This window comes from Alternaria viburni (genome assembly GCF_023758015.1).
Source record: "Alternaria viburni strain BMP 2772 chromosome Unknown scaffold_4, whole genome shotgun sequence".
NCBI lineage: Eukaryota > Fungi > Ascomycota > Dothideomycetes > Pleosporales > Pleosporaceae > Alternaria > Alternaria viburni.
Window position 1 is genome coordinate 529700 of NW_026055773.1, and position 19932 is coordinate 549631.

Consider the following 19932-nt stretch of genomic DNA (forward strand, 5'->3'; position numbering starts at 1 on the left):
TTGCTCAGTGTGACTGACGGAACCGTTCGCCTGCACGCCCGCAGCCATGCCCGTGGGCTCAAGCCATCGACTTGCTGTAAGATCGGCCAATGCACTGCCTATGGTGGACACCCTGGAAAGCTCCATGTCTACACCCTGGACATGTCGGCTTGCAGCGTCTATGACCCTCGTCATTTTCCAACCCCCATACTCGAGTACCCTCCTCGTTCGGGGTTGGCTCAGGCACAGCCCACAGATATTTACAGTCTCTCCATCCACAAACCTATCCGGGCGCAGCAAATTCACTCTACAATCATCGCAAATGCCTTGTTTTGGTCCGGCTTTCTTTCCCAATTAGGTCTACTACACACCACGTTAACTCTTCTCCCCTGGCGGCTGTTCCTTAATTCAAACTTCCGTCCCCCGGCTGCCTATCATCATCCCGTGGGAAAGCACCGACTCGTCCAAGACATGACCACTAGCTCATAGCCGTCTATCGTACCACCAAATCTGGAACGTTTAGCACACATTATCCACATCCCCACTTGAGCCTCTGACCCCCGTTGTTCTCCAACTTAGATATATACCATCCATCGCCTCGTCCCTCAGTCATGTCCGAACCAAGTGAGACCGGAGGCCTCCCATTGGACTTGAACGCACACCAGCAACAGCAACCTACAGGCAGCACCATTCATCAACAATCACCACCTCGTGTCGACTACCGCAAGACATCACAGTCATCTAACGATCTACCCAAAGCATCCAAGGCTGCCAGCCCTCGCCGTCGTCCTGGAACTACCAAACAAGCGCCGTCCGGCCCCCACACCGGATCCTCCCGCTCTGAAGAACAGCCAGGCTTGAGCCCTACCAACATGTCATCTCACAACAACATCCATTACACCAGGACTGGGCGTATCAGTAAAGCAAAGAAGGGACTTAAAGTTCATAACTGCGAGAACTGTGGAAGAGTAAGTCATTTCGATTCTATACCTCTTTCAGCCCTACGATGTATGTGGCTAGCTGGGCATGGTCCGCCACTATGTTATTGCGTCTCATCACACGTAGACTCATCTACGTAACGCCATGCATCTCAACCACTTTTGCAGGAAACCTTGCTGACGTACCATCAGTCTTACACCCGCGCGGAGCATCTAAGGTTAGATGGCTTCCTCGGAAAGCCGGAATACCACTGACAGTATACACAGGCGACACCAGAAAAACCACGCCCAGGAAGATGCGCTTATCTGCCAAGTCCCTGGATGCGGCAAGACCTTCGTCCGTGTTGATCTTCTCCAAAGACATCAGGAGCGACAGTACGCGGAATCTAGAGTGGCCTCGACAGCCGTACTGACTTCCAACAGCAACGAGCCTGCGAGAGACTCTCCTGAGCAAAGTCCAGAAGGCTCACCAGAGCCCACATCCATGTCTTTGCCCGCTCTCGAGCAGCCTATGATGGAAATGACAACCAACTCCGCAAGCACATCCTTTTACGAGACCGTATCTCCCGTGCAGGAGACGGCGCCATTTACAAGGTACAATCACGCCTCGTTTCGTACTCCCAGAACGCCTCAGCGTCTTTCGTTAAATCCCAGTCTCATTCCTCGTTCTTCTCCTAATATCACGTCCAGCCCCAAGTGAGTTTCATTGTACATCATCGAGCACTTATTTTCTTCTCTCAATTCGTCTCTCATCTTCCGTTTGGATGGCTGCTAATGCTCTTTTAGCCAACCAAAACATCATCGCTCGCACATCAACCGCCAGTCTGGATCGATGTCAGTAGCAATGGAAGCTATGACACCGGCTCTATGGCACGAGCCATACAGTCCCACCCCAGGGTACTCCTCCTCGAGTGGGTACGCATCGCCGATCGCATCGACCGACTTCTCCGTGTTTGGCAACCCGTCCTATCGAGCGCGCACGCCCTCGAACGCATCCATGATGGACCCATCCTGGGGATACCCATCGCGGTCGCCGGCCTCGACCACCTCAACGATGGCATACCCATGGGGTTCGAACGACAAGGGATCAACAGCCCCTAACCTCGCCTACATGAACGCATGCTCCTTCCCCATGACGAACATGTCGATACCGACAAGCATGGATGCGATGACCGGGTACGGACACTTCGGTCCTAGAACACTGGTCCAAAGGGACGAGGAAGAGGGGGTGATGCTCTTTGGAGAAGAACAATATGGTATGGCTTCGATCGCACACACCCAACCGTTTGAGCAATATCTTGACTATTTCTGGAGGCTCTTTCATCCCACTTTCCCCATTGTCCATCGACCTACCTCTCTGAACCCGTCACCGATGCTGCGCGCGGCCATGATCGCTATCGGCAGCCAGTACTCGGCCGACTCGAGCGACAAGAAAAAGGGCCGAGACCTCCACGACCGATGCTTGAAATTGCTTGAATGGGTAGGTTAGATGCTTGGGCTTACGATCATCAACTGACTTGTAGCAGAGGGACCTCAAAGGCTCGACGGAGCCGGACCGGTTATGCGATTTCCAGGCGATGTTTCTCATTGAGGTGCTGTCTCAGTACCGCGCTCGTCGGGCAGCCAAGGTCTTGTCGTCGCGCTTCGACAAGGTATACCACAAGGTAGGTCGAGCGTCATTGCAGGCAGCGGCGGTCGGCTAACAACACCAGGCGGTTGAAGATTGCAGGAGCATGACTTCGAAAGCAGCAGAGCTATTGGCGAGCCTTGCTCAACTCGAGCAGGTCACACCGGAGCACTGGACCAGCTGGGTCGAGCTAGCTACTTGGCAGCACTTGTTCTTGTCTTGCTACATCCTTGAGTCGCAGCAGCCTATTCTACTGGCCCGCGAAGCTCTGACTTCTCTCATTCACGATAGCCGCTTCGACATTCCCTTCCCAGCGCACGGTTCTCTCTGGGATGCGACCAGTCCCATCGAATGGGCTGCAGCTGCTCAGCAGTATCCTTACACGCCATCATACGTCGACGAGGTTACTTCCACGTCCCTACCAAGGCCTCTCGATACCTTCCAATCATCTGTCATCCTCGCCGTCCACTACAGTCGCCACAAGACCTCAACACAATACATGTCCTCATCGACGACCTCAAGCCTCGAACATCTGCTCGACGATGCACCTGCCACCAAGCGCATGCTATCCGTAGCAAAGCTTGTACAAGTAACGCCCATTCGCGCCTTGCTGGCTGTCGCATGCGAGTCATGGATCTTCTCCGAGAAAGTCGCTACCGCCCAAGCTTTCGCAGCCTTGAAGACCACACTCCGCACCTGGATCGCACAGCTCTGGTCCACGTCCGAGACGGAAGGCGCGCCCGTCAAAGAAGCACTCAAACTCTCCATCGACATCCTCCAACAAGCCGTCTCGGAACAAAGAGATCGCATCCCCCTAGAAATGGGCACAGACATGTCCGTCTTCTTCGCCGCCCTCGTCCTCTGGGCCATCACCGTCGCAGCAACTACCCGCACCAAAGCCGCCCACCAGAAAGCTAGACAGCAAAACCGGCGACCAAGCAACTCCGAGTCTCCACCGATATTCTCCCCTACGACATGGGCCTCCGCACCACCAACCTCCTCCTCCACTTCCACGACGACCAGCCAACCCCACTCCCCCATCATCTCCGCCACACCCGAAAACCCTCTCTTGTCGCACGCGCAAATCATCATCAACACGATTTCTTTCCTCACTGACACCCTCGCCATGTCCGATACCACGGCTTCCACACACCAACATCTTGCCGACCATGCGCGCCGCCAGACAGGTTGTATCAGCCTGCTGCTGTGGGTTAAGCTTCGTCTTCGTGGTGTTTCGCTTGAAGATCAGAGCGGTGCTGCGGCTGATGCGTCGGGTGAGGGGCTGGGTGAGCTGTTGGAGGGGGTTGTGGGGTCTATTGAGACGATTTTGAAGAAGGGGTGGGGGGATTGGGGGATTTGAAGTAAGAGCTCTTATTCTTCGCCTTCCTTCTTGTTTCTCCTTGGCTTGCACTTTTTGCATCTTGCGCTTTTTTTTTGCGTTTGCATACGCTTCCGTCGCGTTACGATATTCCCCTCTTCTTACTTCTCTTCCTTCACTTTCCTCTTAGCGTAGCATTTCGGCTTGTATGGGCAAGAAGGATACGGTTTCATCTTTTGTTTACGGCGGATACCCCTGTTTACCTAGTTCTTCTCACGCGTTACGCTGCATGGCTTGCTTTCCTGCGATATAGACTACATCGTACGCGGTGTTTTTTCTCTGATTGAGTTTACGTCTCGGTTCGTCATGTCATGTCATTTACGCTTCATGTACGAATACTTCTGCAATCGCTTTGTTGTGCCTAGCGTTATACCATCTTCCTTTTTCACTTCATAAGCCAGCGCCTTTGAGAGACTTGTACATTAGGATCTCGCAATAGAGCTTTTTTGTCTGCACAATCTAATTCATCCGCCCTGCAACATGATATCAGCCTTATCCAGCCTACCCACCCCTGCGCCTTTTAACCGTGAGAAAGATCATCGCAGGAAGCCGCAGGGCGATATCCTTTCCTCCATTTACGCCACTTAGACGGTACATTGTGTGCTGAATCCTGCAGGAATGCATGAGCTTACGTGCGTTCAGGCCACCAGCACCTCCACCACCAACACGGCTACCACGTGGAAAAGATCCTCATAAAACATCTCAATGCGGACTAATAATGAGGCTAAACGTACTCTGATAAACACTCAGATCGTTTATCTCGCACGCATATTAGATAACTAGGAAACTACAACCACAACGTCAATCTCACGCCCACCGCCCCCTAACCCACTCAACCTCCCTCTCCGTCCGTCTCCACCCCCCACTCTCACCCACCCTCCCTTTGTCTCGCACGTACAGTAATTCATCTCCTCTACGTTGGACACGCACCTTCTCTTCCTTCTCCTTCTTCTTCAACAAAGACGCGTACTCCGCCTCACGAGCCTTGACACGACGGGCATGGAGGTCCTCGTAGGAGACTGGCTGGTATGTAGCGTGGGAGTCACTATATGCCCACGCCTTGGAACGTGACATTTCGTAAGCAAGACTCCTATGCGCTACTTCCGCAGAGTGACTAGGTGTGTATGCATGGCGCGTGGGACGGGCTGTGAACCAAGACGGGAGGCTAAGACTACGGGTTTCAGAGGCGTAAGTTGAGTAGCGTGAGGGCTCAACTAGGCGGGTGAGGTATGGTTTTGTTGCGTAAGAAGACGTGGTGGAGATGTTTTCGTGGGTGGAGAGGGAGCGGCGCGTGGAGTGGGCGGATTTGGTGTTGAGGAAGAAAGGTGTCATGGTCGTTTGATGCGTGTATGGAGGATCTGGGGTCAGTGTTGTGATGGCCGTTCTGGATGGTGATGTGTGTCGATCTGCGTGATATATGATGTTCAGCTTGATAAGTTTGTTGGTGGATGTGAGACTCATGGTTTGCTGGTTGGACTGGTGGTGTCTGGTGATTTGGAGACAATGGGGGAGAGATGTCTTAGATGGTGTTTAGTGGATTCTAGACACTCAGAGACAGTTCTGGTAATGACGCAGAATCTCTTTGGTTTGACGAGAACGCGGGAACAGTTTAGCACGTAGATGGGTGCATGTGTCGAAATGTAAGATGTCTTCCAAAGGTGATGAAGAATGTATGGATATCGCAAAGGTATACTGCCAGACGTCACACACTGACTTCCATTCCCCTTCCTCCTATTACTCGTCCTCTACAACTTCGATCTCCGCTGCAGATATAGCTTGATAGCAACCGCCGCTGTACTTGTTAGCTTGATGAACACGCTTGCCACCACATCCATAGGTCACTTACCAACAATAGCCGCCAAACTCTTGACGCCCAGCAATCCCATGAACCATGAACCCCATCCAAAAGCCCTGCCCTCGCGATCGAAGTTGGGCTTGATGTCATTCATGCCGATGAACTTCTTCTGCTTGGCAGCTGTGTATGGTGGGTATCTGACGTCCATGAGACCCTCAATCCACGCTGGTGTTGTGGTAACACTCCTGCGGTGTGTGAAAGTGTCGAAACTGGCTTTGCCCCTGTATGCGCCCTGGCCACTTGTTCCGACACCGCCGAAGGGCATCGTGGGAATGGATCCGTGGAAGAAGCCGTCGTTGAGGGAGGCACCGCCACTGCGTGTTTGTTTCATGATCTGTTCGAGCTCGGCCTTGTTGCCAAAGGCGTAGGTGCCGAGTGGTGTGTCGTGTAGCTCGTTTGCGATCTTGATGGCTTCATCGAGGTTCGCGACAGGGAGGATGGGGAGGAGGGGGCCGAAGGATTCGCTGGTGACCATGCTGTCGTTCATGTCGCTGATTTGGACGACGGTGGGCTCGATGAAGAGGTCGGATTCGTCCATTGTGCCGCCGAGGACAATCTTGCCGTTGCTGTCGTCAATCATCTTTTTCATGCGCTGGAACTGGCGCTCGTTGACTATGCGACCGTAGTCGGGTGACTTTTGAGCGCCTTCTGGGTAGAACTCTTTGAGCTGCTTCTTCATCTCTTCGATAAATGCAGGTACCATCTCACGATCAATAAAAGTACAGTTGTGACTGAGACAGACCTGACCGGCGTTAAGTGTCTTTGCCCATAATAGTCTCCTTGCAGCAAGCTTCATGTCTGCATGCTTTGTGACGATAGCGGGGTTCCTGCCTCCCAGCTCCAGTGTCAAGGGTGTGAGGGTCTCGGCTGCCTTCTTCGCGATGATCTTGGCGACCATCTCTCCGCCAGTGTAGAAGATCTTGTCCCACTTCTGGTCAAGTAGGGCGGTTGTCTCGGGGATGGCACCCTGGATGCACGTGTAGCATTCGGGGTCGAGGGAGTCGCGCATGATCTTCTCGATGGCGACGGCGGCATTGGGGGCGGATTCGGAGGGCTTGACGACGGCAGTGCATCCTGCGGCGATGGCACCGATGAGAGGGCCGAGGGTGAGTTGGATGGGGAAGTTGTAGGCTCTGGTCTCGTCAGCTAGTATCTCTCAACATGCACACGCGACATACCCAATGATCAGCGCAGTGCCCAATGGGTCCTTCTTGATGCGCGGGCGGAGCGGCATGTTGGTCCATGGGATGTCCGTCGCCTTCTCGTCCTTGGCAAAGCGCGGGACGTTGTTGGCCATCCAGATGCAGTCGTTCATGCACCACGAGATCTCCGTCAGGTATGTCTCGAACGACGGCTTGCCCAGGTCGCGCTTGCACGCCTCCTTGATGAGCTCCTCATTGTCCTTGAAGCCCCAGTAGAGCTTGCGCAGCTGCTGGATGCGGTACTCGAGCGGCTTGGTTTTGTGCGAGAGGAAGCTGGCGCGGACTTTGGCGCATGTGGGCGCGATGTCGTCCATGGGCGTGTGCTCGAAAGGTGCTATTTCCGCCATTTTGAGCTGCGATGGTCGTCCTGGAGGTTCAATGGTAAAAGTCTTGGATAGGCCTGGGGCGGCGAGGTTGGTTCAAGAGCTAGAGAGACGCCAATGGCGGGCTATAAGGTCCAAGGCGGAGGTGCAGGGCGTCTTGACGGCGTGGTTTCACAGGCGCGCAGCTGTGCCTCGGTCCCATCCGGTTGGTTCAGGAGCGGGGCTCACACTAGTGCCTGCTAGTACTAGCGCAAACCTCCCGCGGTCCCATCTTCCATGTGTTCGTCCGTCGGCCCTTGTACCCGCCGTGCATCATCCCAATGTCGACCGAATCGACTTTCTTGACAAGCTACTCTCGGATCGGAATCCTTGGCAATCATTACGCATCACTCTGCACCCAAACCAATTTTCAAATGCCTTGATAAGGACACGCACTGGTATCTAACACTGTGTATTTTGTTATGTCTGCTGAACTATCCATACCTAGATACTTGGTACACAGATAACATACACAACTGCTGCTCGATGTCCAGCTCATGTCTCCCCAGCAGACTATGCATTCCCCGCGAGTTTGCTTCGATGTGGAAAGCTCTACGAGAAGAACTTTCGCTTTGCGTTGACAGCCCCTCCGGGCAACACGCAGTATTCCCTGTCACCCATTCCTCGACCCATCCTCAGGCTAGGAGCTAATGGGGCAACTGAGAAGACGCCCTTGATTGCAATGATGCAAGGGCGGCGACGTCTCATACAGTAGTCGCATGCGTACTGTCCCGCTTCGCCTTCAGCCGGCCACTTGCACATCTCGTTCAGTGCTTTCTTGAACAAGCACGTCCATCTGCCTTTTATACCATTTGCCTTGCTGTGTTCCACCTTGTCCATGTCACGATCAAGTAAATCCAGGACACTGAGGGCCTTGAAGATGGTCATATAGGCGTCGGCACGCACAGATGCGTGGATGGTGGTGTCGCCGTTATCCGTCTGGGCCTTGATCGAGAAATTGCTCGGCACCTTCTCGTCAGTCATGGTACCGTTCCTGATGCCCATCAGGAATCCGTCGATACGAAAGTTCGAGGGAGATGAAGATGAGGCGCTGTGCTTTGCGAGTGTCTGAGCAGCGACGGCTGGTTGGGACTGCAGTAGTCGGTAATCCGCACTCGTACCATTTCCAGTCGCGAGAGTACCCAATTTGCGCCGCTTGACGATATCCAAATATTCGACGACTGTTGGGACGATGATTTGAGTCTTGATGTCCTGCATAGCATCTTTCTGGAGGTCGGGTACAACCTGCCACATGGCCACCAGGGACGGATCTGCATCTCCAGCAACAACATTGTCGAGCTCAGGTTGTACGAAAGACGACAAGCCCCCGGCATAGCTTCGATCGTCTGGGTGTAAAGGCGTTGGTGCCGAGCGCTTTCCGAGAACGACGCCACGCGAAGCAGATCCCAGAGCGTCGTGAGCTGGCTCGCTCTCCAGTGTGTCTTCTGCGTCGGACTGATGTGCCTGAGTATGCATCATACGAACATCCTCCTGCACCCCGCCTTCGAGCCAGTCATCCAAATGTGAAGCTGCTTGTCGCCTCTCCCTAGCTCGCAGAAGCTTCGAGACCTTCTTCTGCGCCTTGTTGGTTTGCTTGATTTGTTGACCTAACGCTTGCACACTCGCCATCGTTATGAGATCTGGGCGAAGGAGCATCGAGCGAGCATACTCTGAGGGAGTCGCCGTGGTCACTACTCCCTCACTGACCAGTCCTTGAGCTAAAACATCTTCTAGGAGAAACAGGCCAAGTCGCTTTTTATGACGGAAGGTATTTGCCCCCTTCTTCGACAAGCCGGTCGGCTCGTTGATGCGGTACAAGGCTGTGATGATCATTCGAATATCCTCAACCTTCGGAAGGTCTCCGAAAACATACCAGTTTTCGATGAAAGTAGAGCGTTGGAAATCCTCTAGATCATTTGTGGCCTTGATGTTGTCCTCGTCTTGCTTTTCGGTCAGGCGTCCTTCAAGCACGCTATGCGTATGTCTGTAGGGGTTTGCGGGCTCAACATCTTCCTGCTTAATGACGGCGTCCTTTGCCAGTTTATGACGGATGTATTCGGAAGGACCTGAGGTTTCTTCAATCGCTTCCTTTATCGGTGTTCGGGCGTCAAGAAATCGATGTGTAAGGTTGAGAGGACTCGGAGGTGGCTGAGCTACCAGCTGTCGCTTCTTTTCCCGAATTGCGCGCAGTGATGCAACAGTAATCGGTGGTGAGGTGTTTCGCTCCGCCATCCTGCGTGAGTCGTCACCGAGGGTGGCTTTGAGGCGGTGGTATCACTGTCTGGTTGTGTGTGGGAGTTGGGCGAGGTGGTAAAGCTCATTTGTTTGCCAAGACAACGTGGGATAGCAGCGGTGGCAAGAGCACCTGTGGGCAAGCGGGCGACCCTGCACCTCACGAAAGTGATGCAGTTCCTGCAGTAAGAATCTCTGTTGGGGTGCAGGCAACCACACCTCGTCTGGGAGACTGCCTGCCACTGCTTCTCTGTCGACGCCAAATAAAGCATCATGCTGTTGCATGTGAAGGCATCTGGGTATGGGCTCTAGCTTCCGAGGTCGACTCACTCACAACATCACTCGTACCACGAGACAGTAGGCTGGCAGGATCTGTTCGCTACTAATCGATTCCCGTCTCTCGATACTGACAGGCGTATGCCTGGCTCGTTGCCACAACCCCAGTGTGGCACATTAAACCTCACAAAGGCGATGACGTCCAGGCAAGGACCGAGCTACACCGTTACCGGATGGATCTCAGTTGAACTTTTGTCATACCGAGTGCTGGGTAGATCACAGACATGAGCATATACTTGGGGCAGGATGGGTGGTTGCTGACGCTGGGCGCCTCCGCAGGAAAGCTCGACGCTAGCTTGTAGACTAGTCCTCTTTAAGCGATAGCCCCCATTCGAAGACGCGTCCGGTCCTAGAACGCGTCTAGCTATGAGTTCATCGCGTTCGATTCTCTCCTGCCATCTCCTTCACACGTCGCGTTTGCTTGCGAACCATTTCGTCCACAATCACCGTCTTCGTCCCAAGTCTGTAACGATGCGCGTCCCATGACGGATAACCAGAGATGCGACATTGGAGGCCTCATACAGGTGCAGTGCCTGCGTCTGAATGCCAAATGATGTCATGTCACGGTTTACCTGTTGCTGCATGTCTTTCAAACACATTTGCTGACACTTCAGACCTAAGGCGCTCTTTCGTACTATTCGCGCTTTCTGCATGCAAGATTATAAATGCGTTGCATTACCAAGCGAAAAGTGATTCCAACGGCACCTCATAAGATATAGAAATACCCGGAAGACCTGGCGACATCGAACTTCGGAACAGCTCTACTTGATACTCCCAAAACTTTTATCCTTGATTCATTTTTCGAAAAGAACGGCATCAGCGGCTCGCCCAGTTCGTGCTGCGCTCATTGGGCTGTCTTCCTCGGGAAGCTCATCGTGGGCCTCGGCAGCCCATCTTCCAGCGTTACTTACCGAGATCGGACGCTCCCAGATTACCCTCACTGCGCTGGCTAACAGCAGTGTTCAGGCTGCAGAGTCCGCCATCAAGAAGTACGGACTCCCCGACCACACCAAGGCATATGGGTCGCCGGAAGACCTCGCAGCTGATCCCGACATTGATCTGGTCATATGCAACACGCGGGTCGACAAGCACTACGAAACAATCCTTCCCAGTATCAAAGCGGGAACGGACGTCTATGTCGAATGGCCAATCGCCAGCAACAGAGAGCAAATCGATGAAATCGTCGAAGCGGCCAGGAAGAGTGGATCAAGAGTCGCTGTGGGCTTACAGAGACGATGGACACCACCAGCTGCGAAGCTAAGAGACATGTTAGATAGTGGAAACGGTAGACTTGGTAAAGTGCTCAGCTCAGATGTGCGCGCTTTCGGGGGCACAAATGACAGGGAGACGATGCCTACTGGTCTGAAGTATTTCTCTCAAAAGGATATCGGCGGAAATGCTATCGTGATAGGTGTTGGTCATGGTGAGCATCACTTTCCACATTACCAGTCGTTACTAACTCTTAGCAGTGCTTGACATCGTACTCTCAATTGTAGGCCGACTTGACGCACAGTCCGTTTATTCGAAATCACAGATCCAGCGCCCTAACATCCGCATCCAAGACCCTCAAACCAAGCAAACAGTTGAAGAAGTAACCACCGACGTGCCTGACTTCCTAGCGGTCCATGGCACTATAGCGCAATCTCCTCTCACTGCCCCAAATGCAACACTATCCTTCCTGTTCCGCCGCGGTCAGCCATTCCCCGGGAGGCCAGCTCTGACATGGACTATCAACTGCGAATATGGCGAGATTCTTATTACATCTGCCACGCGTATGACTTTCCAAATGAGTGAAGGAGATGAGCCGGTCGTGATACAAGTTCACTATTTCGATACTCATGAGGTGGAGAATCTAGACTGGGACTGGAGTGATATGCAGAAAGAGGTACCCGTCATTGGAAGAGATGTCATGACCAGTCTTTTCGCGTTTGCGGAGGGCAAGGCCGAGGGAGGGGGATGGGTGGGCTTGGAGGATGCGGCGCGATATGCGCGGATGGTTGATGGGTTCTTAGAAGAGTAGCAGGAGGATCAGATAGGTTAGAAGCGGGGGCCCACTTTTTCCCTTGAACGAGTGTGAGCGCGTCTCTCACGTGGAAAACCGCAAAGTGGATCCGGGCTCACCAGGTAATCGCCCAACGGTTTCACAACGCGGTCACTCTTTCCTGTTTGTCCCACACACGCGATGGACGACACCGGATCTCGACCGCCCCGACAGTCAGAAATGACGCCCTCGAATGCGCGTACGACAACTAAGGACCTGCCAGTCAAGTTGGCCTCGCTTGACCAAGCGCCGCAGCCATTTCGCCATTCCTATACTCACACGGATCGAATTCTCGATGTATTTGGTTTGGTTCTCCAGCGCGTTGACGAGTGTCGCGAGAAGTATCCGGATGCGCTGCCATCAACAGAGTACCAACAGCACATCCATGCCCCATGGATTCAAACTTTGCAGTGGCTTCGCGATCCCGAAGCCTTTCGCTATTCCGACCCGGAATCACTGCAAGTGGCGCAGCTGATGGCCAAGCAAGACCCAGTCCGCATCTGGTTCGAGCTAGACTCGCATGTTCGACAAGACATCTTCGGTGGCAATCCATACGACGTTGTAATAGATCTCGGGCCAGAGTACACCCAAGTCGAAAGGGGACTGAAGTGGCTGGTTGACTGCGCTACTCTCAGTCTGTCCCAGGAGTCGCTCTCGACGGAGGGTAAAGATACTGCGGAGGCAAATTTGACGGCTGTCGCAACCTGCGGGCCGGTCTACGGTCTAGCGGAGTCGACTTCTGCTCTCGATCATTCCCTCGAACTTTTCGGCCCCGGAGGCGTACTGTGGTCGGTAATGGAGGTCTTCACCGGCGAACCGGGTCACTCCAGCGGTATCGTGGGTATATTGGACATGGTCATTCAGCAGACTTTGAACGTTGCCCTCCTTTTCAGATACTCACTTCAGCACGATGATCGTTTGAGCCATCAGCAACCGGCTTACAAGTGGTATGCAAGGGGCCTAGAGGAAGCGCGGACGAAGTACATCTACTCTGTGGAATGCCAAGATCCCCAAGCACTGATGCCATATCATGTTCGAAATGGCCTGAAGAACATCCACTTCATTGAGCTTTGGGACGCTATATGGGAGAAGGCATACGATCTGAGTCGTACTTTCACGTCCGATCCACTAGTTCTGGAAATCTACATGTTTCTCTGGACTGTGCAACAGATACGGCTTCCATACTCCGATCCTAGACCCTGGATACCGGGTGCCAACGTGGCTCTTATCGTCGAAAAGCGGTGTAAGGAGTATGAAATAAACATCGAAGGCGTTCTGAAATTCGCGCCAGATGACATCTATAACTTCGATACACCTCCAAACGACTTCCATATATCAAATTTCTCCAACCAAATAGACGTGGAAGCTATACTGCGCAGCCGAGGACCGCGGTTTTCGTCCACAGGACGGGGTCATCGCTTCTATGAGGGGTATGACGATTCCGACGTAGCCGATACAGACGATGAGGAAGACGAAAACCTAGATCTCGCCTTCGATGATACCGCCGACGTCGAACCTTACGGCCCTCCTCTCGATCTCATTGATCTTGCGGCTACCACAACAACAGTTCCCGAGGACCAGTGCTGTACAGTCTGCATGGAAAGCCACTCCCACAGTACCAGTGATGGGGGAACTATGAAGCTCAATTCGTGCGGACATCTGTTCCACTACAAGTGCATCTACGAATGGCTGAACGGAACGTCCTCTAATAGCAACCTTTGCCCGGAATGCCGTATTCAGTTCAGCGAGCAGCGTAGACCGGTACGACCAGTTCAACCGGCATCAGTGTCGTCCTCAGACTCTGGTAGTACGTGGCTTGTGTCCACCAGCGACGACTTTGAAGATGAAGAAGAGCGAAGCCTTGAGCCGATTTCCCAGCAAAATCGAGCTGATGGCGATGCCGTGAACGAGACGGAAGAGACCTCAGCTCACCGAGATACACCAGCTCAGCCTGCCACGACGGGAGAATCAGCTTTGGAATACATGACCCTTCCGCAGAGATTCATAGTGTACGAAGCCGATGCGAACCTGGGGGATAATGATGAGGAAGAGGACAACGACCACGAAGACCTCAACGACCCTCACGACACCTCCTCCCCTTCTACTTCATCCCCAGATGCCGGACTCAGCGATCCGCAAGAAAACGTATCCGTTCCCGCAAATACTAGGCGGCAGAACCGTATTCTTAGCATTGATTACAGTGCGACTTGGGACGGACGCGCATTCTCAGACGGGCCCAACGACGAGGATGAAGAAGGGGTTGGCGAAAGGATATACCCGGGCGATTATGACAGGTTGACCTAGTTGCATGATCATTAGAACGAGGCACCTGGTCGGTATGTGGACGTGAGTCGAAGAAGATGGAGACATCGGATATGACGACTGGGGTGACATCAGGAGCGAGAATCGTACAAGGAAATGATCATGCCAACGGCGTGGGTAGAGTTTCGTAGCACCTCCTTCAAAGGAAAATTGAACCTCTAGAGCCTACGTTGACGTTGGATTGCCTATTTTGCATGTTTACCTTTGAATGTAGGCTGTAGACCTGTTTAGCTCTTTTCTTTTTTTATGGGCTGATTAGCTGATGAAATAACCGCCTGCCACCTCAGTCTGCCTTAGGTGTCGCAAATACTCACGATTCTTTGGTCGTGTGCATTCCACTGCGCAACATCATGCATTCTACCACGTCTACACGTCTACTTGATAACTAACGGCTTCGCACCAACTTTCTCCGCCTCCGCGTTTAGCGCATCAACTTCCGCTTGCACCAACGGAATTCCAGTCTTCTCTCGTTCCTGCTGTTGCAACTGCTCGAGCTCGCCTGGGAAGTAAATTCTGTCCACACCCGCTGCCTTCTCCGCACCCGTAACCCTATCATAGAGAATTTGCATCCTCTCCCTGAAGTCATCCAAGCTCATGAATAGATCTGGTTTCACTGCGACTAGGAAGTGGCCGACATCCGATGGTCTGGAGGGGTCGTAGGGATTCGTAACATCGCCTGCAAATGCGGAGCCGGAGAGTACACCGGAGAAGACATCCATCATGACAGCAAGACCTGAACCTTTAGGCCCACCCATAGGTAGCATGACACCGCCGTCGAGTGCCGCTTCTGGGTCATCCGTTGGCTTTCCATCTTTGTCCAGCGCCCAGTCCAGCGGTATCTTCTCTCCCCTCCTCTTCGCCTTGTAAATCTTTCCTCTGGCCGCAATGGACGGCGCCATGTCCAGAACGAATGGTTGGTCTTTCCCCGGCGCACCGCATGCTATCGGAGAGACACCTAGCAGCTTACTCTTCCCACCCCAAGCCGGCAGCGCAGGGCTCGAATTGGTAAACACCAGACTCATCATATCGGCATCGAGCGCTTTCTGTACGACCCAAGCACTCATACCGAAGTGATTTGAATGCTTGATGCTCGCCATCCCGATACCATATGTCTTTGCGGATTCGATGCACGCAGCCATGCCGGCGTCTGCTGCAAGAAAGCCGAAGCCGTTGTTGGCGTCGACTTGGGTAACAACTGGTGTTACCTGGGTGAGGGTGGGTGTGGCCGCACTGTTCAAGACGCCTTGACGGACGCGCTCCATGTATGAAGGGATTCTGTTCATGCCGTGGGTGTCGACGCCGCGGAGGTCGGCTGCTATGAGGCATTTGGCAACGATGCTCGCGTTCTCAGGCGCGACGCCATTGCCAATTAGGACTGAGGTTACGAAAGATCGTGCATCTTCAGCGTTGACGTAAAGCTTCTTGTCTGTTAGAGGGTCTGTCATGTTTGTATTGGATGTTGAAGGTTGAGCTGCCAAGGTAGGGAAGGAACGGAGGACTGCTTGGTATGCTTGTCTCGTATCTTATACGGTCCTACAAGCGTAACAGTGAGTCACGGTTTCCGGAAAAGCATCGGATAACAACTGCGTTCTGTTGAGTTGTGGAGATAGCTAGGGGGGATGTCTGAGTCAGCGGAGGTGGACTAGTGAAGACGGACTTCCCCGCTGTTCCCCGCAATCCTCAATCGAACTTCATAAACCTCAGGATGGAAGACATCAAGCCTGAATCAAGCTCAGACTCCTGCGCGTACGAACCGAATTTGCCGAGAGCTAGCATTTAAGCATTGCGAACAAGTCGCGACTGACTTCCTGCTGACCGCTGGTTGGACGCAGGGGAGCGCAATGGTCAAGAATGGACATGATGGCCTCACTCAGTGAGCGATATCCCGAGCAGGTTGTGGTGTTTTAGCTGTCGATGATGACTGAGTGATAAGTCTGGCAGTGACGTCGTTCTTTCCTGTTTCGTCTCCTGGGTTGTCTCGGCCACAAACAAGACCACAACTGTTTCGGCGCCACTCATCGCTCATGAGTCCCTTTCAGAGCTTTGATCCCTATTGGAAATTAGAAGAAAGGAACAGAGGTCTACCTGGTGAACGAAGTCGTCGAATCACTGGACGCTGCGACTGCAACTTCCTCTTTCCCCGCCAAGCCTCACGTGCTTGCTCGCAACCTTGGAAGCGCGGGTAGCTACACTCACATCTCACCTCTTGTCACCTCAATCCACTGAACCCTCTGCCTAAATCCCACAAAACTCTCGAAATTTGCAAACATGGACGACGAAGGCCCTAAATGGCGTCTTGGTATGTTCCGCCGCATCCCCTTCACAAACTCTTAGCTAACAGCTTGTAGAGCAGGCCAGTACTGGCCGCGCAACTTGTAGTCAGGCCGCCTGCAAGCGCAGCCAGATCAAGATCGCGAAAGGAGAGCTACGTATCGGTACTCACACGCTGTTTGAGCCAGAGGCTAGATGGTACATGGCCTGGCGTCACTGGTAAGTTTACCTTCGTCTGAAACCTCCTGCGCCTACTATGTATGTACTGACGTAGCAAGGGGCTGTGCGACCAAGCATCAGATCGCGGGCTTGAAGGAGACCACCGGTAACGACCCGACAAAGGCACCTGGCTACGATCGACTCAGTCCGGAGAGCCAAGAGCAAGTACGCCTAGCCTTCGAGGGTCAGCCAGTCGACAAGAACTTCAAGGGCATCCGAGAAGACCTGGCCAAGGACGCTCAGCGATACGCCAAAGAGTACACTGATGTCAGCTTCTACAAGGTCGACGTTGCCGGTCGTGCATGCGCTTGCCGTGGCAGCGACTGCCTGTCTAAGAACGTGAAGATCACCAAAGGTGAGCTGAGGCTTGGTCTATCCGTCCCGTTCGATGGCGAGCACGAGAGCATGGTCTACAAGCACTGGCAGTGCATGTCAGCATTCGACTTAGAAGAAGTGGCTCGCCGAGCCAGTGAAGACATGTTCGATGGCCGTGACTCCCTTTCCACAGAGTTCCAGGAAGCCGTGACCAAGACACTCGAGACTGGCAAGATCGTTAAGCCACCGGCGCCCGATATCGAGTCGCGCGCGAAACCAAAGAAGGCCAAGGCCCAGAAGAAGAAGGTCAAAGATGAGGCAGAAGAAGACGCCGCAGAGCTCGCAGAGACCAAAGTCAAGGCAGAAGATCCGGAACACGAGGTGAAGCCACAGCCGAACGTCGCCTATCCGCCCTCGCCCCCGCTCGAGATGGAGAAGGCACCAAGCACAAGTAAGGTCGGAGGAGCAGTCGACGCCCAGCCGACTGAGGATGGACCGACCGTCGGTGTCAAGTTGGAAGAAACAGGAGTCGATGACGCGGTCAAGGCTACAGATGCAGCAGCAGTTCCCAAGCCCAAAGCCAAGAAGACGCGAGCGAAGAAGCGTCCTATCCGGGAGGTGGATGGAAGCGAGGATGAGCCCGAATACATCCCCAAGAAGTCGAGAAGCCGATCCACTCCGTTCGCCGGTAGTGCTGGTCTTACATAGCGCGATGGCATTCCGAGGGAACCCACGATCAAGTAGGAGAGCGTGTTGAGGACTAGACCGCAGTCTGAGTCAAAGGCGCACTCTATTCGTTCTGTTGAGGACTGATAAGGTGAAGGAGATGACAGCGAGGTGGCAGCTGACTGAACATGTACAAAGAGCACATACATAGCTGAAGGAATCTATAGCAAGCTTCTTCTGAATCAAAATACCCGCGCGATCGACCTTGAACAAATCGTCGACACTGTCGTAGGTCGCGTTGACTTCGCGTCACAGCTAGTTTCCTGACGCACGACCCACCTGAGCTCCAAGTGGCGCATCCTTGCCGCAAGCTGTCCTCCCCGCAACACACCCACTACCAACGCAACTCCACTTCACGAACCGCCCTATCTATTCTACTTCGCCAATCACCCAGGACCTACCTCGTTTCAAGAGCCTATTCACTCGATAATAGCCACGATGCCCGGCAAAATCATACCCGTAACCTCCGCTTCGCACTTCTCCCAACTTCTGTCGCAATCCAAATACACCATCGTCGACTTCTACGCGGATTGGTGCGGACCATGCAAGGCAATTGCGCCAGTCTTCCAGGGCTTGGCAGAGAAAGAGACTAAGCCAGGCAAGATGCAATTCGTCAAGGTAGACGTGGATAGCCAACAGGAAGTTGCAAAGAAGTATGGCGTCAGCGCGTACGTACACCCCCGAGAGACACACCTGCATGCCGGGATGGAGGAAACTGTAGATTCATGAGCTAACATAAACACTGTCCAGTATGCCAACCTTTCTCGTCATCAAATCCACCTCCGTCGTCGAAACCATCCGAGGCGCCAACCCCGCAGCCCTCACAGCCGCCGTCCGTAAAGCCGCAAACGATACTTCTGGCCCGGGTGCCGCTTCCGCCGTCTTCTCTACCAAAGGCCGCACGCTTGGCTCCGCTTCAGAACCAAGTCGGCCTGTAGGCGAAAGCCCATTTGCCGGCCTACAAAGGATGCTGACTGGCAATGGTGGACTGAGCGATACGCTGGTCAGGTTTGCAGCGCTGTACTTTGTCAGCCTGTTCGCGTTTGACTCTTTCAAGGCCGCGGAGGAGAGTCCGTTCAATGTTCGCGCGAGACGGTAGGAGAGGGCGGAGAACACGGAGTGACAGCACGTATGCGGAGGTTCGGCGTTTAGGATAAGAGCATGGCGTTTTTGGTATACCATTCTGAGGTTTAGTGTTTTTACAATATTCACATTATCGGCAGCACCAGTATCCAAGAGCTCGTTCGAGCTTCTAGGCACCGCTGACTGCGACATTTTATTCACATTTCGATCTTGAATCCACTCTGGTTCTAGTAAGATTGCTCTTGACTAGTCCGTCTTTCACATTTCTCTTTGATTCTCAGCTTGCCTTGAAATCGCCAGAAGGAAATGTCCACGTGTGACCATCCATGACTATGCTATCAAAGCAAGCTTTGTGCAAACAATCACGATATACTCACTTTATATCCACCTCTGCGATACTCTCACTACACCAAACGTGAGGCCTACAGATGATGGACCCTTCTTCCGGATTCACACCCAAAAAAGCTCTTGCTAGCTGGAACCACGCCCAACTTTTAGAAAACTACCGCGAACTTTACACAGAGTACGACAAGTACGCACAGCTCGCCGCGCAGTTCGACGGCCCCAGATTACCGTTTGGACGAGAGCGCGCGCTTCACAACCTAGTCAATGCACGAGCGAAGGTGGAGCATGATATCAAGAGACTTAAGAAGGCGTACCAAGAAGAGTGGATGAAACTAGCGTGCCAGAATCTCGATGCGAAGCTCCGTGAGGCACTTGAACAAAGTAGAGACACACTGGCAGCTGTCTTAGACGAAGATCGCCGCCTTGCGCATGACCAACTAATGAAAGAGAAGGCAGAGTTGCAGAACGAGAAGAGTAGCCTGTTGTTGCAGTTGCGAGAATTGTTGTACAGATATAAAGAGCTGCTGGAGAAGCAGAAGAAAGGGGAGAATGATTGCAATGTCAGCAATGTGCAAGAGGTGGAAGGCGAGAGAGACCTGCTTCGAGAAGACCTCGATATTGCTCGGGTGGAGTGTGAGAAGTTGAGACAAGAAGTAAAATACCTTCAGGAGGTATTTGGGGTAAAGGATTAGTATCGATAT

At 53.2% G+C, this 19932-nt stretch overlaps 9 protein-coding genes across 9 annotated transcripts; 6 read left to right on the top strand and 3 right to left on the bottom strand.

Annotated features, from left to right (window-relative positions):
* Positions 1–590: 590 nt before the first annotated feature.
* Positions 591–2018, top strand: J4E79_002431 (uncharacterized protein; the record flags this gene model as incomplete). The annotated part of the gene is made up of 4 exons (XM_049351330.1): positions 591–947; positions 1210–1511; positions 1608–1613; positions 1814–2018. The coding sequence occupies 4 exons, from the start codon at positions 591–593 to the stop codon at positions 2016–2018; spliced, it is 870 nt and encodes a 289-aa protein (XP_049213968.1).
* Positions 2019–2289: 271 nt separating this feature from the next.
* On the top strand, positions 2290–3904 carry J4E79_002432 (uncharacterized protein; the record flags this gene model as incomplete). The annotated part of the gene is made up of 3 exons (XM_049351331.1): positions 2290–2397; positions 2444–2581; positions 2630–3904. The coding sequence occupies 3 exons, from the start codon at positions 2290–2292 to the stop codon at positions 3902–3904; spliced, it is 1521 nt and encodes a 506-aa protein (XP_049213969.1).
* A 1763-nt stretch (positions 3905–5667) lies between these two features.
* Positions 5668–7326, bottom strand: J4E79_002433 (uncharacterized protein; the record flags this gene model as incomplete). The annotated part of the gene is made up of 3 exons (XM_049351332.1): positions 5668–5714; positions 5769–6910; positions 6956–7326. The coding sequence occupies 3 exons, from the start codon at positions 7324–7326 to the stop codon at positions 5668–5670; spliced, it is 1560 nt and encodes a 519-aa protein (XP_049213970.1).
* Positions 7327–7893: 567 nt separating this feature from the next.
* On the bottom strand, positions 7894–9573 carry J4E79_002434 (uncharacterized protein; the record flags this gene model as incomplete). Its single annotated transcript, XM_049351333.1, has 1 exon — positions 7894–9573. The coding sequence occupies one exon, from the start codon at positions 9571–9573 to the stop codon at positions 7894–7896; it is 1680 nt and encodes a 559-aa protein (XP_049213971.1).
* Positions 9574–10462: 889 nt separating this feature from the next.
* On the top strand, positions 10463–11929 carry J4E79_002435 (uncharacterized protein; the record flags this gene model as incomplete). The annotated part of the gene is made up of 3 exons (XM_049351334.1): positions 10463–10598; positions 10742–11332; positions 11406–11929. 3 exons carry the CDS (start codon positions 10463–10465, stop codon positions 11927–11929), a joined length of 1251 nt encoding a protein of 416 aa, XP_049213972.1.
* A 162-nt stretch (positions 11930–12091) lies between these two features.
* J4E79_002436 (uncharacterized protein) lies at positions 12092–14254 on the top strand (the record flags this gene model as incomplete). The annotated part of the gene is made up of 1 exon (XM_049351335.1): positions 12092–14254. One exon carries the CDS (start codon positions 12092–12094, stop codon positions 14252–14254), a length of 2163 nt encoding a protein of 720 aa, XP_049213973.1.
* Positions 14255–14646: 392 nt separating this feature from the next.
* J4E79_002437 (uncharacterized protein) lies at positions 14647–15717 on the bottom strand (the record flags this gene model as incomplete). The annotated part of the gene is made up of 1 exon (XM_049351336.1): positions 14647–15717. One exon carries the CDS (start codon positions 15715–15717, stop codon positions 14647–14649), a length of 1071 nt encoding a protein of 356 aa, XP_049213974.1.
* An 823-nt stretch (positions 15718–16540) lies between these two features.
* On the top strand, positions 16541–17785 carry J4E79_002438 (uncharacterized protein; the record flags this gene model as incomplete). Its single annotated transcript, XM_049351337.1, has 3 exons — positions 16541–16571; positions 16621–16762; positions 16822–17785. 3 exons carry the CDS (start codon positions 16541–16543, stop codon positions 17783–17785), a joined length of 1137 nt encoding a protein of 378 aa, XP_049213975.1.
* Positions 17786–18241: 456 nt separating this feature from the next.
* On the top strand, positions 18242–19923 carry J4E79_002439 (uncharacterized protein; the record flags this gene model as incomplete). Its single annotated transcript, XM_049351338.1, has 3 exons — positions 18242–18471; positions 18554–18898; positions 19362–19923. The coding sequence occupies 3 exons, from the start codon at positions 18242–18244 to the stop codon at positions 19921–19923; spliced, it is 1137 nt and encodes a 378-aa protein (XP_049213976.1).
* Between the last annotated feature and the right edge of the window lie 9 nt (positions 19924–19932).